Source organism: Oncorhynchus tshawytscha, linkage group LG13 (assembly GCF_018296145.1).
Source record: "Oncorhynchus tshawytscha isolate Ot180627B linkage group LG13, Otsh_v2.0, whole genome shotgun sequence".
Lineage (NCBI taxonomy): Eukaryota > Metazoa > Chordata > Actinopteri > Salmoniformes > Salmonidae > Oncorhynchus > Oncorhynchus tshawytscha.
In genome coordinates, this window is record NC_056441.1 from 38,194,234 (window position 1) to 38,220,561 (window position 26,328).

Consider the following 26,328-nt stretch of genomic DNA (forward strand, 5'->3'; position numbering starts at 1 on the left):
ATTTGTGGATGAGATTAAGAATGTGCAATGGTTAGAAGTGTGTAGTAAGGATGATCCTGAAATGTCACTAAGTTTGTTTATGAGTATAGCTGATAAGCAGGCCCCTTCAAGAAAATGCACTTTGAGCTGAGATGATGAGCTGAGAAATTGAATGATTCAACATTACAATGGCAAAAAAAGTAGCAGATAAATCTGGCACACTTTTGATAAGCAAAGTTATTGTAAATGAAGAAATCTTGTGACCAAGCTGAAGGAAAGAAGGAGGGATTCTATCAGCACAACATTGATGAAGTAAAGGTTGATGGGAAAAAAACTGTGGAGAACGTTGAACACTATTATGGGTAGGAATTATAACATGTCCACTTCTTTTGTTGAATCCAGAGGGTATATTTATTTCAAAACCACATGACATCGCAAACTACTTTAGTTAATATTTTACAGGCAAAGTGGACAAGTTGAGGAATGCTATGATTCCAAGTGATGGCTCCATGTCATATACCCTTATAGAATATTGTATCATGAAGGAGGGGCAATGCATGTTAGAATTTCATCAAGTAGAAAGAGAAAGAGGTATTTTAATTGTCTGTATTATCTACTAGTTGAATGTTTGTGAAGTGTTGATTTGTGGTTGTTTGTAATTTCTTGTTAATTGGTGTTGGACCCCAGGAAGATTAGCTAGCGTTACGGAGTTAGCTAATGGGGATCCTAATATAAACAAATTACAAAATGGCTACATGTGCACCACCAAGTCAGAACAGCAGGCAGAATTAAGAGGGGAAAATAGACCAAATTATTAGGGTGAGGCACATGGGCTACTAACCTGTTGCACCCTCTACTACCACTGTGATTATTATTATTTGACCCTGCTGGTCATCTATGAACGTTTGAACATCTTGGCCATGTATTGTTATAATCTCCACCTGGCACAGCCAGAAGAGGACTGGTCACCCCTCAGAGCCTGGTTCCTCTCTAGGTTTCTTCCTAGGGAGTTTTTCCTAGGCACTGTGCTTCTACATCGGTATTGCTTGCTGTTTGGGGTTTTAGGCTGGGTTTCTGTACAGCACTTTGTGACATCAGCTGATTATAAATACATTTGATTGATTGATTGATTGATGGCCTAGGGTAGTGTAGCAGTCTAAACTCAATCACATATATTGCTGCAGCATGGGTTCCCATCTTTCCCACTGTCTCTTCTCTAGCCAATAAGGCATAAAAAAAGACCACAAATATAACTTTTTTTAAAAGAGGGGGGGAGGGGACTATGGACTTGGATCAAAAATGAAACACAGAGACATTTTATCTTGGTGTTCAACCCTGGTCCATTCGTCACTGTCCTTGGCTGTTTGTCTTTCCATTACACACCATCTCTGACGACATATGTAGGGCAGAGTGCAGACGGTGATAAACGGACAGTGATAAACTGAATGAGAGATACAGGCGCTCAGCTACAGTAACATGGGTCTAAAGGTACAGATAAAGCGTGCTTATTCATTTATATAGCGCTTGTGAAGTGCTCATTCTTAGGATGTCATAGCGCTGCATCCGTATTCAACTGATCTGGGAGAGTCATACCAGACTGTATGCGGGCGTTTACCTCATGCTCTGTTCACTATTATTCTAGGTTATTTAGCAAAAACAACATTTTCTACCTGCAACTGAACTAGACAATTGTTTCTGGTGACTTTCAAAAGGCAAGATAGAGTGATATGATACCCTTCTGTAATAAATAGAAAAACCCTGTAGAAAATGAACGAAAATGAATTATTTAGGCTTTACTATTATTAGTTCAAGGCTATAATCTGCCATTTAAGAAATAAATGTTGAAACATACAGGCTGGCAGAAACGCTCAGCATTTCACCAACACATCAACAACAGCACTTCAACAGCATGCCTATAAATGTAGCAATTAAGCTGTATAAATATTAGACTATACAGTCATTCTACAGTGCCTTTGAATTCACTTTCAGAAACACGAGTTTGGCCAGTCTTTGGTTTGAGGATCACGCCGTGAGCTATACAAGCCTAGTTTGTTCATTTAGCCTAGCAGATGATCTTGTATTCCCATGCCGTAATCACAGTCCACACAAATCTATTTTGTAACAACAATATCATGTAATAAAATAGAATCAATTAGAAAATAATAGTTTCCCAAATGACAAAAGTTACAAGTGCCTATAGGCTTATACTGATGATATGCAGATGCTGTGTTAAACAACACCTTTTTAACAGTTGAACTTTCGCACGGTTCCAAACTTAGACTATCCTCTTCCTTTAACAATAGCCCGTATAGAAATCGAAATTGATCGGTTCGACTGCATGCTCTCAGATTTTTTTTAAACGAGGGACATCCATTTTCATCTTAGAAAAGGTACGATTTTCTCCAGGTATCCCTCATTAAAATTATAAATAGTGTTCAGTCCATAAAGGGAATCCTAATAAAATACACACACAATATGTATATATAATTAACCTGCATCACTGCGGTTTACAGCCCTAATCCAATAATTGCGTCACTTGATAACAATGATAACAATAATCAACAATACATTCCTCATTGCACTGTGTGGTTGTAGTTTAGGCATAATAATGTTATTCTCTAAAAACGTAGACCCGAATCAATAGTGGAGCTTTGCGTGCCCGAATTTGCGTGCCCGAATGCACTTTGACAGGCAAATATTTATAGCCCTACTATTTAGCTAATGAGTGGCCTAATTTCGAGCTAATATTTAGCTTCTTTGGCTACACAACTCTAACCTCTTTTTCAGCTATTCCCGTGCGCAATATGCTATAGCAGGGTGTCGAACTCATTCCGTGGGGGGCCTAGTGTCTGCAGCTTTCTGTTGTTTCTTTCAATTGAGCCCTAGATAACCAGGTATTACATGGTTGCAGAGGACAGACAGTGATGAGCACAGTGAAAAAGAAAATTCAAACGAAAAATGGAAATTGAAAGCAAACCACTTCAAATCAAATCAAAGTGTATTTGTCACGTGCGCCGAATACCACAGGTGTAGGTAGACATTACAGTGAAATGCTTACTTACAGGCTCTAACCAATAGTGCAAAAAAAGGTGTTAGGTGAACAATGGGTAAGTAAAGAAATAAAAACAACAGTAAAAAGACAGTGAAATTACAGTAGCGAGGCTATAAAAGTAGCGAGACACCGGTTAGTGAGGCTGATTGAGGTGGTATGTACATGTAGATATGGTTAAAGTGACCATGCATATATGATAAACAGAGAGTAGCAGCAGTGTAAAAAAAAAGGGGTTGGGGGGGGCATTTGATGACCTTATGGCTTGGGGGTAGAATCTGTTGAGAAGCCTTTTTGTCCTCGCAACGAGGCAAGCAATTACATGATGTAAAAGATGCACAGGCTCAACAGCTTTTGTTGTTGAATTTTAAATTTAATTGAAATAGGCCTATGAGTGTCTATATTATTTTTCATTAAGCTACATGTAGTCTACATTGAAGTGTTATTTGCAGTTGTCACTATGACAACGAACACACCTTGGAGCACTGAATGGTCTGTATTACTACATTATCAATAGGCCTACAGCGTGCAGTAGGATGCGTTGATCAGTTGATTGACAGGTGTAGGCTACTGTAGAACGGTAAACGTTTCTCTGGTGTGGATGCTCACCAACGTTTTATAGTTATGTATAATGTATTGGTATAGTTATCGTCCTTAAAGATTCAATTGGTAAATGCCTCCCTCTAGTGGACAACATGAATATGGTATGAATACAGCAGTGGTTCTCACCACGGATTGATTTGACCGCAACATTGATAGCCTAATAAAAAGTGATGCAATATTTCCTGCTATTTTGTTTTAATGATCATGTTGGAGGGGCAGGGTTACATGTTTTTGTTTCAAACACACGGGGAGGGCCAGTTAAAAATACATTTTCCATCCATTTCCATTTCAAATTAATTCAATTAAATCCAGTAGCCCTCAATATAAATAAGATTCACTCCCTAAATCTCCTCTTATGTAATCATGGAAAGTGTGCATGTTCAAGATAGCATGCAAAGGTTGCAGATCTGAGGAGATGTTCATAATTGCTATAATCTTGAACAGCATTGATCAATTTGCACTATGTCATTTTTATGTAATCTTAACTGCAATCCAGATCACTAGGCTGTGCTATTAAATGAAGCACTGCGATAACACATTGAGTTGCTGCATACTAGTGGTTGAGTGTTGGGCCAGTAACCGAAAGGGTTGCTGTCCCTTACCCTTTCCCTTACATACAAAATATCTGATATTGTATTCCCATTTGAACTTCGTTGTGCTTTTAAATGTTTGCAAGCGCAGCGATAACACATCTAGATGACAACAAAACCAAAAATAAATCATTGTTTTTCCATTGTAATTTGGTTGTGCTTTTATCCGGTTCTTTTTGTTCTGTTAATTATTTTTGGCCACCCATCCCATGAGAGTCAATGTCATTCCAGTTCACCTGAAAGTTCACCTGAGCACTGCTTGCTATGAATTATATCTGATATGGTATTTGCATGTTTAGGTAAACATACAAATAATGTCCCGGTTGGAACGCTGACAAGTAGAACGCATAAAAAACCCAAATCTGATTGGGTGGGCTTCCCAGTGTCTACACGGCTGCAATAGACTTCCTCACGGCTCATTATGCATTATGTTCTAGCCTTTTGGGGGCCTTAAGCTCTCAGTATAGTGATGTAAGTCTTTAGATGTTGTACATGTGAAATTGTGTAATTCCATCTTTATCCGCAAAGCTATATTCCATTTTGTGTGACTTGAGTGGTTTGTGCTGCACAGGCTGGACGGAGAACTACTAACTTCCTGTATTTCAACAAATTTTGCAATGGTGCAGAGACGACAAACAAACTCTCCCTCAATGTAAGCAAGATAAAGAAGATGATCGTGGACTACAGGAAAAGGTGGGCCAAACAGGCCCCCATTAGCATTGACGGGGCTGTAGTGGAGCTGGTCGAGAGTTTCAAGTTCCTTGGTCTCCACATCACCAACAAACTATCATGGTCCAAACACACCAAGACAGTCGCGAAGAGGGCACAACAACATATTTATCCCCTCAGGAGACAGAAAAGATTTGTCATGGGTCCCCAGATCCTCAAAAACTTCTACAGTTGCACCATCGAGAGCATCCTAAATGGTTGCATCACAGCCTGGTATGGTAACTGCTCGGCATCTGCCAGTAAGGCGCTACAGAGTGTAGTGCGTATGGCCCAGTACATCACTGGGGCCAAGCTTCCTGCCATCCAGGACCTACAGTTGAAGTCTGAAGTTTACATGCACCTTAGCCAATACATTTAAACTCTGTTTCACAATTCCTGACATTTAATCCCAGTAAAAATTCCCTGTTTTAGGTCAGTAAGGATCATCAATTTATTTTAAGAATTTGAAATGTCAGAATAATAGAACAGAGAATGATTTATTTCAGCTTTTATTTATTTCACCACATTCCCAGTGGGTCAGAAGGTTACATACACTCAATTAGTATTTGGTAGCATTGCTTTTAAATTGTTTAACTTGGGTCAAACTTTTTGGGTAGCATTCCACAAGCGTCCCACAATAAGTTGGGTGAATTTTGGCCCATTCCTCTTGACAGAGCTGGTGTATCTGAGTCAGGTTTGTAGGCCTCTTTGCTCACACACGCTTTTTCAGTTCTGCCCACAAATTGTCTATAGGATTCAGGTCAGGGCTTTGTGATGGCCACTCCAATACCTTGACTTTGTTGTCCTTAAGCCATTTTGCCACAACTTTGGAAGTATGCTTGGGGTCATTGTCCATTTGGAAGATTCATTTGCGACCAAGCTTTAACTGATGTCTTGAGATGCTGCTTCCATATATCTACATAATTTGATGCCATCTATTTTGTGAAGTGCACCAGACCCTCCTGCAGCAAAGCACCCCCACAACATGATACTGCCACTTCCGTGCTTCACGGTTGGGATGGTTTTCTTCAGCTTGCAAGCCTCCCCCTTTTTCCTCCAAACATAACGATGGTCATTATGGCCAAACAGTTCTATTTTTGTTTCATCAGACCAGAGGACATTTTTCCAAAAGGTACGATCTTTGTCCCCATGTGCAGTTGCAAACCGTAGTCTGTCTTTTTATGGCGATTTTGGAGCCGTGGCTTCTTCCTTGCTGAGTGGACTTTCAGGTTATGTTGATATAGGAATCGTTTTACTGTGGCAATAGATACTTTTGTACCTGTTTCCTCCAACATCGGTCCTTTGCTGTTGTTCTGGGATTGATTTGCACTTTTCGCACCAAGGTATGATCATCTCCACCCTGATCTGTCTTGTGATTGTCTCCAACCCCCACCAGGTGTTTCCCATTACCTCGTGTATTTATACCTGCATTTTCTGTTTGTCTGTTGCCAGTTCGTCTTGTCCCGTCTAGTCCTACCAGCATGTTCCCGTGTTTCCTGTGCTCTAGTTTTTGCGTTTTCTAGTCTTCCCAGCTCTGACCTTTCTGCCTGTCCTGACCCTGTTGTCCTGTACCTGCCTGATTCTGATTTGGATTACGACTCTTTGCCTGCCTTGACCTATAGATTACCTGCCCCTTGTATTGTAACAAACTCTGAGACTCTTACTATCTGCCACCTGTGTCTGCACCTGAATCTTAGCCTCCCATCTTAGCCTCACGGAGCCACCTTTGGAAGACATGAGGAGTTACTGCAAAGCCTTATGGATGAACTCCATACCCTGGCAGAATGCCATGACCATGTGTTCACTACATTACTGGAGCAATTCCGCAGATTCCCAACTAGGCAGCAAACCACAACAGTAATCCCCCCCCTCAGACTCTCAGCAACCCGCCACCAACCCCGGTGTCCCCAGAACCTCGCTTACCTCCTCTGGAGCGCTACGCTGGAGAGTCTGGAACCTGTCGGGCGTTTCTCTCCCAGTGCTCCCTCATCTTCGAGCTGCAGCCTTCTTCGTTCCCCTTGGACCGCTTGAAGATAGCGTACTTGATAACGCTGATGTCCTGGAGAGCCCTCGTCTGGGCTACGCCGGTGTGGGTGCAACAGTCCACTGTTTGCCTCAGTCTGGAGAATGTGTTAGATTCTCCGTTGTCCGGGAGAGAGGCTGCTCGTAAGCTGCTCCAACTATGTCAAGCCTCCAGTGGATTTTCACGTTGGCGACTGAGAGTGTCTGGAATCCGGAAGCCCTGTTTGACACGTTCCTTCACGGATTATCGGAGCTCGCAGCCTGGGAGCTGCCCATACACCTCGACTCACTCACAGCCTTCACCATCCAGATCGATGGGCGGCTATGGGAACGTAGGAAGGAGAGGGGGTCTGATCCCTGTCGCCCTCAAATTCCAGCTCGCCTCCGAGGAATCCTGGAAATCCGCAAAGTCTTCATTTCCGAGAGAATCCAGTGTCATCCTCGGAAATCACTGAGGACTGTCGACTCGCCTCCTCCGGAGCCCATGCAACTTGGCAGGGCTATATTGTCTCCTGCTGATCGCTTACGCAGACTGAATAGCAGTCTGTATTGTGGAGCTCCAGGACATTTCCTATCTACCTGCCCATTAAAAGACCAAGCTCATCAGTAGATATGAGTACACTGTTGAGTTGTATGGGGAGTTTCCAAACTCTCACTACTCGTAACCCCCTCTATGCTACCCTGTTGTGGGGAGACCAGTCCAAATCCATCCTGGTACTCATTGACTCGGACACTACCCTGGTGTCGGAGCTGGGTATCTCCACTCAACCCCTTTCCATCCCAATGGACGTCAGAGCACTAGATGGGCGAACTATTGGCAGAGTCACCCACAATACGGTTCCTATCAACCTGAAAGTGTCAGGCAACCACAGTAAGGCTATGCAGTTTCTGCTCCTCGAGTCTCCTATGTACCCATGGTTTTGGGGTTTTCATGGCTCTAGAGGCACAACCCCCTAACCAAGTGGGTTACGGGTTCCATCATGGGTTGGAGTCCATTTTGCCATGCACATAGTCTGAAGTCGGGCGCAACCTGTCCCGGGACGTTTCCTGGCGGGCTTGGGTAAAGCCTCGGATCTCTCCGCTGTTCCCGCGGAGTACTAGGACTTACAGGAGGTTTTCAACTCTGCCCGCCCCACATCTCTTCCTCCGCATTGGCCCTACAACTGTGCAATCAACCTTCTCACCGGCACCACACCGCCTCGGGGGGTGACATTATTCCCTGTCGGGTCCGGAGACCAAAGCGATGGAGGGGTACATTGAGGACTCCCTCGCTGCAGGGATTATACGTCCAACTGCCTCCCCCACCGGTAAAGGGTTCTTCTTTGTGGAGAAGAAAGACAAGACCCTGTGTCCGTGTATCAACTACCGGGGCCTTAATGACATTATGGTTCAAAACCGTTACCCGCTACCACTCATCAGCTTGGCTTTTGAGCTTCTCCAGCGGGCCGTCATCTTCTTGGACCTTCAGAATACATACCATCTGGTTCAGATACGGGAAGGAGGCGAGTGGTGGCTAGCGGGTACTACGAGTACTTGGTGATGCCGTTTGGACTGACCAAAGCTCCTGCAGTGTTCCAGGCCCTGGTCAATGACGTGCTCTGTGACATGTTGAACCAATTTGTGTTTGTCTACCTCGACTACATGCTCATTTATTCCCTGCCAGCTCAAGAGAACGTCCTCCATGTCCGACAGGTCCTCCAGCATCTCCTGGAGAACCAGCTTTTCGTGAAAGTGGCAAAATTTGAGTTCCATCGCTCCACCATCTCCTTCCTAGGATACATCATCGCTGCAGGGAATATTGATGGAACCTGACAAGGTGTGAGCAGTGGTGGATTGGCCTCAACTCACATCCAGAGTTTAGCTGCAACGTTTCCTGGGGTTTGCTCATTTCTACCGCTGTTTCATCCGGGGTTACAGCAACCTTGCTTTCCCCTCTCTGCACTCACCTCTCCTAAGGTTCCGTTCATATGGTCTCCAGCAGCTGATTGGCGTTCTCAGACCTCAAGCAGCGATTGACTACAGCTCCCATCTTAATCTATCCGGACCCGTACTGTCAGTTCATGGTGGAGGTCGACGCCTCAGACGTCAGAGTGGGGGCTGTCCTGTTCCAGCATTCTGCCCCGGACCAGTAGCTGCATCCCTGCGCCTTCCTTTCACATCGTCTTAACCCCGCTGAGAGGAAATGTGATGTGGGAAATCGAGAATTACTTGCATTTAAGATGGCGTTGGTGGAGTGGAGGCATTGGTTAGAAGGGGCAGAACATCAATTCTTGGTGTGGGCAGACCATGTCATCTACAAGACCCTACTAGGTAAAGTCCCCCCTTATCTCAGCTCGCTTGTCACCATAGCATCTCCCACCTGTAGCACACGCTCCAGCAGGTATATCTCTCTAGTCACCCCCAAAACCAATTCTTTCTTTGGCCGCCTCTCCTTCCAGTTCTTTGCTGCCAATGACTGGAACGAACTACAAAAATCTCTGAAACTGGAAACACTTATCTCCCTCACTAGCTTTAAGCACCAACTGTCAGAGCAGCTCACAGATTACTGCACCTGTACATAGCCCACCTATAATTTAGCCCAAACAACTACCTCTTTCCCTACTGCATTTATTTTGTTCATGTATTTATTTTGCTCCTTTGCACCCCATTATTTTTATTTCTACTTTGCACATTCTTCCACTGCAAATCTACCATTCCAGTGTTTTACTTGCTATATTGTATTTACTTTGCCACCATGGCCTTTTTTTGCCTTTACCTCCCTTATCTCACCTCATTTGCTCACATTGTATATAGACTTGTTTATACTGTATTATTGACTGTATGTTTGTTTTACTCCATGTGTAACTCTGTGTCGTTGTATGTGTCGAACTGCTTTGCTTTATCTTGGCCAGGTCGCAATTGTAAATGAGAACTTGTTCTCAACTTGCCTACCTGGTTAAATAAAGGTGAAATAAAAATAAAAATAAATAAGAACCTGGAATATTTCCGCAGCACCCAGCACCTCAACTCCAGGCAGGCGAGATGGGCCCTGTTATTCACTCGTTTCCATTTCACTATGTCCTACCGCCCGGGGTCCAAGAATGTGAAACCTGACACACTCTCACATCTGTACAGCCCTGCTCTTCCCAGAGCAAGAGGAAGAGGTCAGTGTACCATCTTCCCAGATGTTTTCAGTACCTGGAAGAGAATCCGGGCCACTCTTCTCAAGACCACCTCCAGGTATCGACAACAGGCGGACCGCCAACGGACCCCTGCTTCCCACTACCATCAGTGACCTTCAATTTGGAAAGTCGCCAAACCCTCCCCTAACCCGGATGACGCTAGGCCAATTGTGCGCCGCCCTATGGGACTCCCAATCACAGCCTGGGATCGAACCTGGGTCTGTAGTCATGCCTCTAGCACTGAGATGTATTGCCTGAGACCGCTCCACCACTCGGAAGCTAGAAAGATGCTTGAGTTTCCGACTTGGATGACCTTTTAAACCGATTTTCCCAGTCGGAGCTAGTTTATTTCCGAGTTCCCAGTTTTCTTGAGCGTGCTGAAGTCAGAGGTCGGAGTTATCCGAGTTCCCAGTTGTCTTGAATGCAGCGGGATCCCCAGATTTTTCCCAGTCGGAGTTTAAAAAATATATTTTTAGCTGTCAGTTGTCTCCAACGCACGGATATGAGATTAGGCTATCTAGCCAAAAAGCATGTTAAATTTGTCCGAAAATCTGGCTATCAGTCGTTTGGCTTTTGCTTGTGTCTATTTTAGCGACGTGTGCATCTGCATGCATGTGGATTTCCTTAATTAAGATGCTCGGCTAACTCATCGCAAGTGTGAGCTTTGCGACACAAAATCGGGAGTCTGTGTATTGGTTTGAGTTATGGGCCTAATCATATAATTACACATAGTATTGAATTAACGGGGATTCTATGTGGGCCTAGTCATAAAAATGTGTAAAAACGCAACAATTGTACTGAGTTACAGACGTTTATTTCCTAGTGAGCAGGGTTGAAAGTAAGGAGGTAAGGTCCTGTACAACTTCCCAGCAAAATAAAGTGGGGGTAAACCATACAGGTAAAACATGAACCCCACAATAATTAAATAAAGGTAAAAACTGTAGGCTATTACACCACTTTTTTTATCCCTACTATGACAGCGGCAATGATAATGAAAATGAGCGAATGGATTTGAAAACGGGTGGCATAGCCTGAACTCCAAAATCTGATGTGGTTCGATAAAAACACTGAAACGTTGCCAAGGCAGAGATGGGTGGCCGAGACCCGCGCGGATGTACAGGCCTACATTCTGGCCTAATAAATAATCACCAATGTCATCAGGCGTTTTGTGTAACAGGATGTCTCTTCACATTCACTGTTTGGAGGCTGGAAATATGTTGCCAGTGGAAGAACGTGCGCGGGTAGCCTAGTAAAAGAGCCCTTTCAAGTGATTATTTGACAATTACAGTACATATACCTTCGTTGACTGGAAACGTTTTGTATTTGGTGAAGCCGGCTATATTGTGGTAGGGTTATTTCTGTGAATACCCACCATAACGATGCACAAATCAGAGTGTCCAATCAATGCACAGACCCCTTGATGTTATGTCCCAAAGCTACTCTAGGGCGTGTCACTCACCTGTGTGCGACTGCGCATGCCGGAGAGAAAGTGAAGGGCGAGGATCAGCTGTCCGGTTGATGTCTGCAGGTTCTGAGGACCTTGCAGTGTTTTTCATGTCAAGATTCGTGACAAGTGAAACTTTGAATTTGGTGACTTGCCATTTATGTTTGGAATAGACGTAAAGATGGCGAAAAAGAGTAGTTCCAATAAGGCATTCAAAAGCTTGTTTTCTAAAAGCGAAGCCAAATTGACCGTGAAGAAGGAGAAAGATGAACGAGGAGGAAAAAAGTTCCAACTCTTCAAATTCAAGAAAAATACGAAACACGGCAAAGCTGAAGAGAAGCAAGTGGACTTCAGGTAGGCAGCTATATGCCAAATACTGGAAAAGTTCCAGGCTTCTTGTTGCAACAATGTGTCTTAGTTTTCTATTTGAACTGATGGTCGTGATACCATTAGAATGTTCTACTGTAGTCCACGGACTTTGAATAGCGCACTTTATTTATGTTGTGCGTGACTTGAAATGAATTCACACACTTTTGTTCTATTTGTGCATGCATCATCTCTTAACAGTGGGAACAGTTAAGCTAGTCTAACAATTAGGCAACAAATAGGCTCTCTGATTCAGAAGATACCGTTGCAAAAACAACAAGATGATCTACACCACACTGGATGGAAGTAGCAACCTGTATTAAGCATGCATCGAGAATCTGATTGAAACCATACACACACTGCAGGGCGTTACACGCTAGACAGGATGCAAGAGCCACCGCTTCAAACTATGCACATTGTATGCTCGTCTGAGGGTAGCCCGAACATTCAATATCTATGTTTCTGTCAACCATACAACATTCTCAATGGCTTTATTTAGGTATACCATATGGTAATGAAATTCCTTGACATTCAAGGTATACTAGAGTATGCACGTATGAATGAGCAGCAGATACTTTGACCCTAATTTACTGGTTGAACATGAGCAAACCGGTGAATGAGTAGCATAGCACATGACATAACAATCATGTGGTTTGTCCTTTTGGAAAGCAGCTGTTGACATCTGATTTTATAGGCTCCAATACACCAGTTCACCTTAATTGAAGCGTGCCAACTATACACCTCAATGCCTGGATCAACAGCAAGAGTAAACTTCTCCTTTTCATATAATATTTCATTCAAAGGCAGGAGGTTCAAACCAGTAAAACACGAGTTAGAGGTTTATTCAATGTTTGTTTTGGTGTTCACTTATTCCAGGCTATCAAGGGTAGTTGGCATGTTTGTGACTATTTAGTATAGGGTAGGGTGTCCACCCACCCTGCCCAGTGTGGGTGAAAATGTGCTTTGGTGATGATATGTAACTTCCTGAAGTTATAAAATACAATTTACCAAGACAAATATGATTACCATTTAAATCACTGAACACAACATGCACTTATTCATGGTTGTATCTGCCCAAGGCATCTAATTGAGCCAGGTGTCTTAATTCCTTAATGCACACAGCTTTTGCTCATTTGCATAGTTAATAATTTAATTCCAGCATTCACTTCCAGCATTTTAATACATTTCTTAATTTCCTTCACAGTGTTATCATTTACACACTCACGATTATTTTGTCTTAGTATGCCATAATACATTTTTTAACCAAAAATCCTTGACAGAATAATTATTCTCCTTTAACAAAAAAAAAAATATATATATATATATATATATATATATAAAAATTTAACGAGGCAAGTGAGTTAGGAACAAATCCTTATTTACAATGACGCCAAACCCAGATGATGCTGGGATTCAGCCTGGTTTCGAACCAGGGAGTGTAGTGAAGCATCTTGCACTGAGATGCAGTACCTTAGATCACCGTGCCACTTTGGAGACCTGTGCTTTTTCGGCGGTTCTTACTTTTGCCACTAGATGGTGATCGGACGATTATTAGGGGTCTGTAATCCCGAAGTTGTTGGATGTTTTTGTGGTTAGCTAGCAGTTCTCCGCTGTTAGCAGCCAATGTTAGCAGCCAATGGCTAGCATTTTCTTACTGGAAAAAAAAAAAATTATAATTGTTCCCATAATACTTTCGAGTCATTACCAAATAATTTAACTTAACAAATCAAGCATTAAACCTAGTAAACAATTCATTTAGACCCAGCGTTTTATTTGAAACAAGGGATTATTTGCTGATGTGATGCAATTTTCCCAATTTATTATTATTATTTTTTTGACCACGTTTTTTTTTCTCTTGCCTTTGTTGATTTATTCACCCTAATTCTGGCCATTGGACCATTGGTTTTCTTAGAGGATTATCGTCACAATTAACATTATTTTAGTTTTTGATTGGACACCCTATATATAGGGCATTCTAGTTAAATCACCTTTATTTCTTCAATAGGGAGTGGTGAAGGAAAAGGTTTGAGTACACGTCTCCATGAAAATGTAAACTCACTGTCTGAATCTCTTCAATGGTAGATAATCGTTGTAAAAAAATACATAAATAAAACTGACATTTATCCCGTATGTCAGTGTGGTTTGGCATGAGAATCCAACTCATAGAACTACATGAAAGACCTTTACAATAGCCAGTCAGCATTGCCAAAACCAAACAGGTTAAAATACTTCCACATATGGAGTACTTCATGGGAGTGTGGAGTGTGAACTGAATTTATCGCGTTGTGTGACGAGGCAACCTGCACCCAGCATAACCCTTTGTGCCAATTTTTAAAGATCAAATCGGCCTTGACACAACTCGAGACGCATCCCACTCCGTTCAGTCCTTGTGCATTAGCGTAGCTTATTCACAGCCATCCTTCTTCTAGCCAGAATTTGAGCTACAGTATCTGTATCTGAGGACTGTCTAAGGACTTATTTGTGTCTTAGCTAAGCGAAGGGACACGAAGAGGAACCTGTCATTCCAGGTGTCTTTCCTCTGCATTTCCTCTACATGTGATTGTTCCCGGGGGCATCTATGCTTGATGTCACTGTTGGCATCGTCTTAGTAAAAGTTATAATAGCATTCAGTTGAAGTGAAGCGAATTATGTATCTGACAAATATGTAGCTAGTGACGTTTATTTGAAACATTTACCGTTTTTAGAAAAAAAATTGTCTGCATATTAAGAATGTGCTGTCATATCGAGACATAAGATTACATTTTTTTTTTTAATCTTCAATTATTATTCTAATATCTGCCAGATTACAAATTCAGTGCAATATGATTCCTCTCTCTTAGATGTGAGTTTGGGCCTGGATTGTTGAGCGTTATTACTCAGCACAGGTGTCCCCGCCATACATTAGGCAGTATATACTTTTTGCTCTGTTGGTTTCATGATGCATCAACTGAAACCCAATATGAGAACGGTCATCCTACTTCAGCGTACAGTTTTCTCCACATGCAACTTCCTCTACGCTCCCCTCTTCATTTAGCAATGATTTAGCTTCATAGCTAAATCAATAGTGAAAACAACAACGCGTCACAATAACAGCGTCTTACCTTCTCCCATCTCTGCATGTTGCGTTACCTACTATTGTTTATGTTTAGCCTATTGTCAATAGTAGTTTACTCTATAAAATGTGCGTGTTTTACAACACTATTTATTGAAAAACAACTCAAACGTTGTGCAATAAGGTCTACAGCACCTTTACCAAGGTGTGGCCCAGGTCTCTCACATACTGTACACAATAACTAGGATCTACACAGGTATGCTTCATCCCTCAGGCTCTGGTTAAAACTCCCTAGACTCTAACAGCACTCTATAATATACATGCATGCTTGCACATGTGGGTCAATACCAATCTCCCCCTAGTTCTAGTTTCAGTTGTCAACCTTAATTAGGCAATATACGGTGCATTCGGAAAGTATTCAGACCCTTTGACGTTTCCCACATTTTCTTTTACAATACAACCTTATTCTAAAATGGATAAAATTGTGACGAAGTGAAAAGTCTTCTTTTTTTTCATGAAAGTGTCTTGGAGGTACCAAACTTTCTTTAACAATTATGGAGGCCACCGTGTTCTTGGGGACCTTCAATGCTGCAGTCATTACCCTTCCCCAGATCTGTGCCTCTACATAATCCTGTCTCGGAGCTCTATGAACAATTCCTTCGAGCTCATGGCTTGTTTGTTTTTTCTCTCTAACATGCACTGTGGACAGGTGTGATCCTTTCCAAGTCATGTCCAATAAATTAATGTCCAATCAAGTTGTAGAAACATCTCGAGGATGATCAATGGAAACAGGATGCACCTGCGCTCAATTTTGAGTCTCATAGCAAAGGGTCTGAATATTTATGTAAGTCGGGTATTTCTGTTTTTAATTTTGAATCAATCTGCAAACATGTCTAAACTGTTTTTCTTTTGTCATTTTGAGGTATTGTGTGTAGATTGATGAGGGGGGAAAAAATGTATTTCATCAATTTTAGAATAAGGCTGTAACATAACACAATTTGGAAAAATCAAAGGGGTCTGAATACTTTCCGAATGCACTATATGCGTGTGATTGTATTAACATTTCCACTTGGCATAACTCATCATTCGCGCAGCACTTTGACAATCTCAAATTGAACTTCTGACGAATAGTCCCTAAAGTGAGCCTTACAGTATATTAAATCATTTGAATAGGAAAAACCGGGTGGCCTGGCTAGCTGTGAATGACAGCCAACATCTCTATGCAAATCCAGCTCTGTTAAAGCACCCTGTCTAGTTGCACTGAGACGCTCCTCACTTTCTCCCTCCCTCTATATATTTCTGCTTGTGAATCTGAAGGAGGCACCTGTCACCTGCTCTTTAGGAATGCCCGGTTGAACTGCATCCAAATCATGTCTTAGATAAGAAGCTGCGTAAGTCTATGAGCCTTTTTCTATGAAGTCTTTGAAGCCTGACACAAGCAAGACGTTGAGCTTCTGTCCGTGTGTACACATGTCGCTAGTGAAGGATCTCGGAAGAGGACGTGACCTGTTCACAATGCATCAGCACTCCTCCCTCTGGGCTAGAGGGACACAATGTTTGTCTTCTCTGTGTGATGATGGATGGACAGAATGATTGACAGGCCGAGCACTTTAGATGACAGAGTAGATACCCGGAAGTGAGTTGCTGGGGTTTGTTTGTGTGTGTAGAAGCCACTGGACCGGTCTGATTCTCTTTTTTTAATAGCACCTGACAGTCTCTCCTAAACAGCAAACTTATACTGTATTTTTAGGGAGTAATGCTGTTCCCCTGAGGTAAAAATATGGAATTTGACCATTCCGTTGGATCATCCACCTCACGATCATTCAACCTCACTCCCTTCACATGCAATGCTTCGTCGTGACATTGTCGATGTCCGTCTATTGTAACAAAGAGATAGATAGATACGTTTTTCTGTAGCTTCATTTGCTTGCAGCTTACCTCAACCCTTTTTCATTTAGCAAAGTAAAGACATTCTACCTGTGTTGAAAGAGGCTTTTGTGGCGCTCCTTCTTTGGAGAGCTCTGCTGTGATGACAGCTGGTTATGGAGGAAGCCACTCTGTTTACAGCCACACACTGGACCCACTGGCAGCGTTATTGAGGAAGGGGCCATTTGTCATTCACTGTAATAATTATGTCAGTAGAAACGGGGGAAAAAAGAAACCCGATTCCGAGAGATTGTGCAGTACTGTGTTGATTTTTCTTTTTGCATGCTAAAGGGACATTTTGTCCGACTTCGGTGTTTTTGATTTTGTATCGGTGTATTCAAACTTCTGAGACCTTTCCGTACAAACTCCAACTCCACTTTATAGCGATTGTCAGGGTTTAGATTTTGGTTGGATCCTACAATCGCACGATAACAAGGTTATCACTTCAACCTTATGATTCCAATCATTCACCATGCACAGTTTCAAAGACAATGCAGAACTGCAGGGACACCCTTGTTGATGAGAACTTTTGCACAGGCAGAGGATAACTTTACATGCAGCTTTTCCAAGGAGAACATGCAGTGCTGTTAAGCCTGCTGTGCATTGGAAATATTCTGCATTCTCTACTTGTCGGATGAATTGATTTATGTACAGCATTAAAATGTTTCGTTTGTGCATTGACGTATACTTCAGTTGGAATGTGTAGACGCTATTTTCTCAAAAGTATGTAACCATGTGCTCAAGTGCTCAAGTGTGGATATGAACGATGCTCTCCAACTGTACTTCCAGTTTATGAGCCAGAACTATGCTGCTGATTAAAAACATGTCAGGTTTATTTACTCACTCCTCTTTCATACAGAGAAGTGGCTTTGGTATAGCCTGGTCCTAGATATGTTTCTGGCAAGACAGCACAAACAGACCTAGAACCATGCTACCCTTGATACTTTCGGCAACGCATACAAAACAAATAATAAGTAGAGAAGTACATTTCCTGAAAGAATTGTGATGTGCTTGCTAGCTTGATTCAAAGTATGTCTGGTTTTGAAATAAGTAGTGGTAGTGACTGGTTATAGTTTGAAAAGTAGGTATATGGATGGATGGGTTGGTTGGTTGATAGGATCGCCTGAACATGTGAAAGTTGGCTTGGTGTCTCTAGCTTGAACGACTGATAATTACTGTTAGTGGGCTCATTTATGCAAATTTGAATAGTTAATAATATTTTGAATCTGTTAGTAGTTTTAATGTGTGTTGCTGAAATGGTTTAAAAGAAGTAGCATTTGAAATGGAAGTGTTCATATGATTGGCATTGAATCCATGAAGTTGTGTGTAAATGAAAAGTTTTAGAAATTTGAAGTCAGGATAGGTTTTTAAGTCAGAACATTTTTACATTTGTTCTTTTTTTTTTTTACCACTGTACTCCTTTGGTTCTCATTCAAACCTATGTTAATTTATGCTCATTTAAAATGGTTCTAGTTCCAAAAGTATAAATAGTACCGAAAGGCTCTATGCAAGCAATATATGTTGAGTCAGTGTGCACATTTCGGCATCGGTTTAGAGTTGATCACCTAAGCGCTTCAAGAGGAGTAGCACGGTCAAATGATCCCCCAATGCAAGTCTATGGCCCTTTTTATTGTCATTGAAATGCATGGCAATGGTGGCTTATTTTAAAAATCTAGTACAAAAAGTATAGATGCTATCCAAAACATTTTCTCAAGCATTCTAAGTTGGAACGGTCTGCACAATTTAAACATTTTGTTTTGTGTTTCTAGCTTATACGGTTACAGTGCTGTTGCGTTTGCTCTAATATGAACATGTCTGCCCATTTTTAACTGATTAAAGGATGGAGGAATGAAAGAATCTATGAGTGTTTCCATCATCCTGCAGTTGGGTTTAGACTAGAGTTTCTACCTGGAATGGTTAGAAAGCAGTGTGAATATCTACCTCTCATGGTTGCCATTGACTGATGTAAATATTGCATATTTTAATTTGTTATATCAGTCTTTGACAAGCATTCTAAACACCCCAACGTGGGATGGTGTTGATAGCATGCCTTAAATGGTGAGAGGATCCATTTATTTACATTCTTTTTCTACCATTCAAGTCTATTGACTTGCATTTAGTTTTATGTAGATATGGTTGAAGTACGAAAAGTATAAATACTTTTCAAACATTTTCTCAAGCAACCTGAATACGGTCAGTCTGCACATTTTTAAAGTTGATTTAGCGTTAAATAGCTCAAGTGGTTTAAGTGCTAAAGCGAGTGGAATAATTGTAATAAGAAGTATATAAGAAATCTAGAAGTGTGCTTTGCCTTCAGCAAGCACAACAAATCAGGATGTGTTTGTGTGTTCACCAGTGCTGCTGAGACCAATGGATCTGGTGGTGATGCCCAGGGGAGGGATGCTGAAGACTGGCCTGATGTTAATCACACTAAGAAGACCAGATCTCTGACTGCTCCCAGGTCAAAGGTCAGTTGGACTCCTTGACCCCCGTCAGTTCTTTTGGAGATAACTGGGAACGTTTTTTTTTTATACCTTTTACTTATACAGGTTTTTCTCATTGAGATGACATCTCTTTTCCAAGAGAGACCTGGTCCAATAGCTGCAGGGGGAACAACATTTCAGACAAAACAACTTACATACACTAACACAACAATAAACAAAACTATAAACACACATACAGTACAACAAAAACATCTGTTTGGTCTTAGTGGTATGTATTTGGAAACAGTTTCAAATAGTAGGCTATATTTTCGTAAAATATTTTATAACTTTCCAGTGCTGAGCGATTAACTGACATTTTAGTTTTTTTTAATCAGTTATTAAACAACTAATTGACAGACGTCAGATCAATTGCTTGAATTTCATTTAGTTCAGGGTTTTTTTGTGAGCCAATGCCCTGTGCCCTTTTTATCTAGAGAGAAATCAAATAATTCACAAGAGAAATCAAGTCAAGAACTATGTGGGATGCTGGGCTGATGGTAGTTTTCATTGAGCAAATATTCAACCTAGTTCAGCGCAGAAACTTGGTAATTAACTACAATGTCCATAATCCTTTGTGGATTTTTCCGGCTCAGACAGAGACGGATCAGAGGATAAGGCGAAGCGAGAGGTTTCGCTCTCACCAAGATCATTCCAAAAACAAGTATGCCTTATCTACTTTGAGATTTAGTAAAATGATTTTGTCAGACAGCTCTGCAGCATACTTAGGCAGGCTAGCTAAATGGGATGACTCAAAACAGTACAGTATGGGCCTCTGGCAGTCTCTATGGGGGTGCCGCAGGGTTCAATTCTTGGGCCGACTCTCTTCTCTGTATACATCAATGATGTCGCTCTTGCTGCTGGTGAGTCTCTGATCCACCTCTACGCAGACGACACCATTCTGTATACTTCTGGCTCTTCTTTGGACACTGTGTTAACTAACCTCCAGAGGAGCTTCAATGCCATACAACTCTCCTTCCGTGGCCTCCAACTGCTCTTCAATACAAGTAAAACTAAATGCATGCTCTTCAACCGATCGCTGCCCGCACCTGCCCGCCCATCCAACATCACTACTCTGGACGGTTCTGACTTAGAATATGTGGACAACTACAAATACCTAGGTGTCTGGTTAGACTGTAAACTCTCCTTCCAGACTCACATCAAACATCTCCAATCCAAAGTTAAATCTAGAATTGGCTTCCTATTTCACAACAAAGTATCCTTCACTCATGCTGCCAAACACCCTCGTAAAACTGACCATCCTACCGATCCTCGACATCGGCGATGTCATTTACAAAATAGCCTCCAATACCCTACTCAATAAATTGGATGCAGTCTATCACAGTGCCATCCATTTTGTCACCAAAGACCCATATACTACCCACCACTGCGACCTGTACACTCTCATTGGCTGGCCCACACTTCATACTCGTCGCCAAACCCACTGGCTCCAGGTCATCTACAAGACCCTGCTAGGTAAAGTCCCACCTTATCTCAGCTCGTTGTTCACCATAGCAGCACCCACCTGTAGCACGCGCTCCAGCAGGTATATCTCTCTGGTCACCCCAAAAAACAATTATTCATTTGGCTGCCTCTCCTTCCAGTTCTCTGCTGCCAATGACTGGAACGAACTACAAAAATCTCTGAAACTGGAAACACTTATCTCCCTCACTAGCTTTAAGCACCAGCTGTCAGAGCAGCTCACAGATTACTGCACCTGTACATAGCCCATCTATAATTTAGCCCAAACAACTATCTCTTCCCCTACTGTATTTATTTATTTATTTTGCTCCTTTGCACCCCATTATTTCTATCTCTACTTTGCACATTCTTCCACTGCAAATCTACCATTCCAGTATTTTACTTTCTATATTGTATTTACTTTGCCACCATGGCCTTTTTGTTGCCTTTACCCCCCCTTATGTCACATCATTTGCTCACATTGTATATAGACTTATTTTTCTACTGTATTATTGACTGTATGTTTGTTTTACTCCATGTGTAACTCTGTGTTGTTGTATGTGTCGAACTGCTTTGCTTTATCTTGGCCAGGTCGCAATTGTAAATGAGAACTTGTTCTCAACTTGCCTACCTGGTGGGGTAAAAAAAGGGTAAAAAATGGAGAGCACAAAATGTTAGGTGGGCTGGCTGGCTGCTACTGCCTGGACAGAGATGATTACTTTAAGGAATACAAAATAGTCATCAAATAAAAACAAAGTCATATACACAATTGAAATACTTTATTATTTCATAGTCACTTCCTACCTTTTCTATTGACGTCTACCCAATGTGTACCTGACCGACACAATGGTATGTGTTTTAGCAATGGAATGTTCAACATTTTTGGCTTTGGAATTGCAATTAAAAGCTCTAAAATCATTGTAATGTCATTATTTCATAATGTATTTCATGTTTTTAAAAAATGTTCAAACCGAAAACCGTGATTATTTTTAATTATCAAACCCAAACCTAACTTCTAAATCAAATTTTATTGGTTACACACATAATTAGAAGATGTTATTGCGGGTGTAGTGAAATGCTTGTTTCTAGCTCCAACAGTGCAGTAATATCTAACAATTCACAACAACACACACATCTAAAAGTAAAATAATGGAATTAAGAAAAAGATACATATTAGGAAGAGCAATGTCAGAGTGGCATTGATTAAAAATACAGTAGAATAGACTACAGTGTGTATATACATATGAGATGAGTAAAGTAGTATGTAAACAGTATTAAAGTGACTAGTGTTCCATTATTAAAGTGGACATTTGGTCTCTAGTCATTGTCCACAGTGCTCAAAGAATCACACAGAGTTACAAATTCTATAAAAAGTATGTTTTTTTTGTGTGCAATGCCTTTACTTTTCAGCTTTCATGTGTATGGTATCCATTTTAATGTGCTTTACTGTAGTATGACTATAGCTCACTCCTAACTGGTCAGTGTCTGTTTGAGAATGCCTAATCTCATAAGGGCAACTTCTGCTTTTGTTGGTGTTAATGTGGTGTCTGTCATTTTTAATTGAGAAACCGTTGGGGTATTTTTCTTAGTTTTCTCAAGGCTTTTCAGAGCAGGAATATACTCTGGGGCTTGTTTGTGTTAGAAAATGCATATTGTCTTTTAAAGTTTAGTGTGTGTGTGGCCCTTTTTCTAACAGTAGCATGCCAGTCGGTGTCCCCCTCCTCTCCCTCTGGCAGTTCTCAGTGCAAACCATGGCCAAATAGTATACACCCACCCATGCAGACTCCTCACATTGTGATCTGTGTAGCACTTATTTAAAAAGGCTTAAGTAACTTGGGTAAACTATGACGTCATCAGGATCTGCTATTCCACAATAAAGGTTATTTTCAAATAATTTCCTATAAATAGTCTACTTTTTGAAACTATTTTCATACTTGTTTCCAAATACAGTATTTCAAATTCCCCTAGGACCAAACAGTGTAAATGTTTGTATTTAAATATTTGTATTTGAAAATACAATGTGTATTTCATTTTTTTTTCAAACATGGCAATACTCTCTACATGTATTTCCAAAATGTATAAAGTCTGCATATAAAATAGATGAGACAATGGACTGCTAGGGTGAGTTTCCATTGAATACAGTGTTCAATAGATATGTTGAAGTGTTTACATTACCCATTTAGGAAAATTGAGTGTTCATAAATGGGCAATAATTGACTAATATTTGCCACATTTGGGTAATTCTCATGTGCCAACTTATCGCCATGGTCATACGTGCACTCCTGTAGATCTGAAGTAATTGGATTGTTAAACTTGCCAGGCAACTAGAAAAGCAAGGTGAAGCAATTCATGTATTCTTGAAAGTCTGGACAATCCATTTTTTATTTATTTTGCAAGCAGGAGGCGTTTAGAATTAAGTGTGGAGTGGTGCTTTATAGTTATACAGTGACATCAGGTGTAACGAGTGAGTTGAGAGTCGGGCAGCAAGTTCAGGGAGTGAGTGTTTTAGTTGTAAACAATGAACACGTAACACAAACAACGCACCGATATGAAAACAGAGTCAATAACTCCTGAGGAAAGAACCAAGGGGAGTGACAGATATAGGGAAGATAATTAAGGAGGTGATGGAGTCCAGGTGAGTGTCATGAGGCGCAGGTGCGGGGATAATCAGCAGCCTGATGACCTAGAGGCCGGAGAGGGAGTATACGTGACAGTAACCCCTCCCTGACGAGCGGCTCCCACCGGAAGACAACGTCAAAGGGGACGAACCCGGGGATCAGGAGGTGACCGGTCACGACAAGCTGATGCTCGAGAACCTGTCGAGTCAGCTTGTGCGCGGGAACCAAACAGATCGTTTGAGGCATGAAAGCCCGACGATCCGGCTGAGGCAGGGAAGCCTGACGATCTGGTTGAGGCATGAGAGCCTGTAGCAGTTCCCGGACCCGACGTCATGACTCTGACACAAACATTTTTATTTAAATAAAAACACTCCCTGATGCTTCCCTTAGGTGAGGTGTTATTCTGTAACGAGTGCGCTGAGAGTCGGGAAGCAAGTTTAGGGAGTGAGTGTTTTAATAAATAAAAGACAATGAAAACGAAACACAAACAACGCACCAAAATGAAAACAGAGTCTATAACACCTTAGGAAAGAACCAATGGGAGTGACAGATATAGGGAAGATAATTAAGGAGGCGATGGAGTCCAGGGGAGTGTCATGAGGCCCTAGGTGCGCCAGACGATGGTGACAGGTGTGCGGGATAATCAGCAGCCTGATGACCTAGAGGCCGGAAAGGGAGTATACTTGACATCAGGTGCCCCGCTTACCTTCAAAAGTATTTGTCAATCATCATTTATTAGAAAAACACAGTTTCCATTATATTTTTTCTCAATAAAGAACGTTTGACAAAATAAAAATCCACCCATTCGAACATCATTTTTTTTTGCAATCTTTAGACAATGACTCATATCTGCTATTTCCATTGCGACATTACTTTTGTCGAATAAACCTTGGTCAATGGAAACCTGCCTAGTGACACACTATATATACAAAAGTATATGGATTAGTGGATTCGACTAGTTCAGCCACACCTGTTGCTGACAGGTATATTAAAAATATAGAGCACACAGCCATGCAATCTCCATAGACAAGAATTGTCAGTAGAATGGCCTTACTGAAGAGCTCAATTCAACGTGGCACCGTCACATGATGCCACCTTTCCAACAAGTCAGTTCGTCAAATTTCTGCTCTGTTAAAGCTGCCCTGATCAACTGTAAGTGCTGTTATTGTGAAGTGGGAACATCTCGGAGCGACAACAGCTCAGCCGCAAAGTGGTTGGCCACACAAGCTCACAGAATGTGACTGCCAAGTGCTGAAATGCGTAGCTCATAAAAATCGTCTGTCACTACTGAGTTCCAAACGGCCTCTGGACACAACATCAGCACAATAACAGTTCTTCAGGAGCTTTATGAAATGGGTTTCCATGGTCTAGCAGCCACACACAAGCCTAAGATCACCATGTGCTATGCCAAGCATTGGCTGGAGTGGTGTAAAGCTCGCTGCCTTTGGACTCTGGAGCAATGAATCACGCCTCACCATCTGGAAGTCTGACGGACAAATCTGGGTTTGGTGGATGCCAGGAGAACCCCACCTGCCCCAATGCATAGTGCCAACTGCAAAGTTTGGTGGAGGAGGAATAATGGTCTGGGGCTGTTTTTCATGATTCAGTTTATGCCCCTTAGTTCCAGAGAAGGAAAATCTTAACGCTACAGCATACAATGACATTTTAGATGATTCTGTGCTTCCAACTTTGTGGCAACAGTTTGGGTATGGACCTTTCCTGTTTCAGCATGACAATGCCCCCATGTACAAGGCGAGGTCCATACAGAAATGGTTTGTTGATCGGTGTAGAAGAACTTGACTGGCCTACACAGAGCCCTGACCTCAACCCCATCGAATACCTTTGGGATGAATTGGAACGCCGACTGCGAGCCAAACCTAATTGCCCAACATCAGTGCCCGACCTCACTAATGCTCTTGTGGCTGAATGGAAGCAAGTCCCCACAGCAATGTTCCAACATCGAGTGGAAAGCCTTCCCAGAAGATTGGAGGCTGTTTATAGCAGCAAAGGGGGGACCAGCTCCATATTAATGCCCATGATTTTGGAATGAGATGTTCGACGAGCAGGTGTCTACATACTTTTGGCCATATAGTGTATAATAGGTTAGTCCTTCCCTTGCCCAATAGAGGGAGCCAGAGTTACCATGCATGAGGTTTGCAGGCACCAAGCATACAATAGGTTTTGTTGTCAGTCATCATCAGTGATTCATTGTTCCTCAGAAGAGAGGTTAAACCTCAATTAAATTATGAAAACGAAAAACGTATTATATTTCTAGCACATTAGTGAACACTTCTCCAAAGTGTTCTAGAGAGTCTGGAGACATGGGAACTTTTTATATTTGGTGTAAACACTGTTTTCTGCTAGTGTTTGTGTGCATGTCTGAAAGCGTGTGGGTGTGTGTGTGTGTGTATTGCATTAGACTGAGACTTACCCAGAAAGACTCACAGCTGTAAACAATGCCAAAGGGGATGTATTGACTCAGGGGGTTGAATACTTATTTAATCAAGATATTTTAGTGTTCATTATTCTTTTTTTATACAAAATGTTTTTTTTAAATCCACTTTGACATTAGAGTATTTTGTGTAGATTGTTGACAAAGAAAATACAATTAAATCCCACTTTGATTTCACTTTAATACAACAAAATCTGGAAAAAGGCTACGGGTTTGAATACTTTCTGAAGGCAACTCATATGTATAGCCAAGACAGCTGCTATGGTAACATGGCATAACAACTATCATACATTAGTAGTTATCAAGACAGCATAAACAGATCTGGGACCAGGCTATAACATTTGTACCACCAGCACCCACCACCAGCATCAACCTTGGAGGGAGGGGCACACAAGTTAAGCTGCTTCTCTGCCAGTC

The 26,328-nt window shown here is 41.7% G+C and overlaps 1 protein-coding gene across 1 annotated transcript in view; it reads left to right on the top strand.

The window, feature by feature from the left end:
* The first annotated feature begins 11,613 nt into the window (after positions 1-11,613).
* The window catches only part of LOC112242487, a 68,029-nt gene continuing 53,314 nt past the window's right edge, over positions 11,614-26,328 (top strand). The window contains exons 1-2 of the mRNA XM_042295711.1: positions 11,614-11,910; positions 19,257-19,368. Coding sequence (XP_042151645.1) covers positions 11,717-11,910; positions 19,257-19,368 — 306 coding nt within the window. The 5' untranslated portion in view covers positions 11,614-11,716. The remainder of the gene's footprint in view (positions 11,911-19,256; positions 19,369-26,328) is intronic.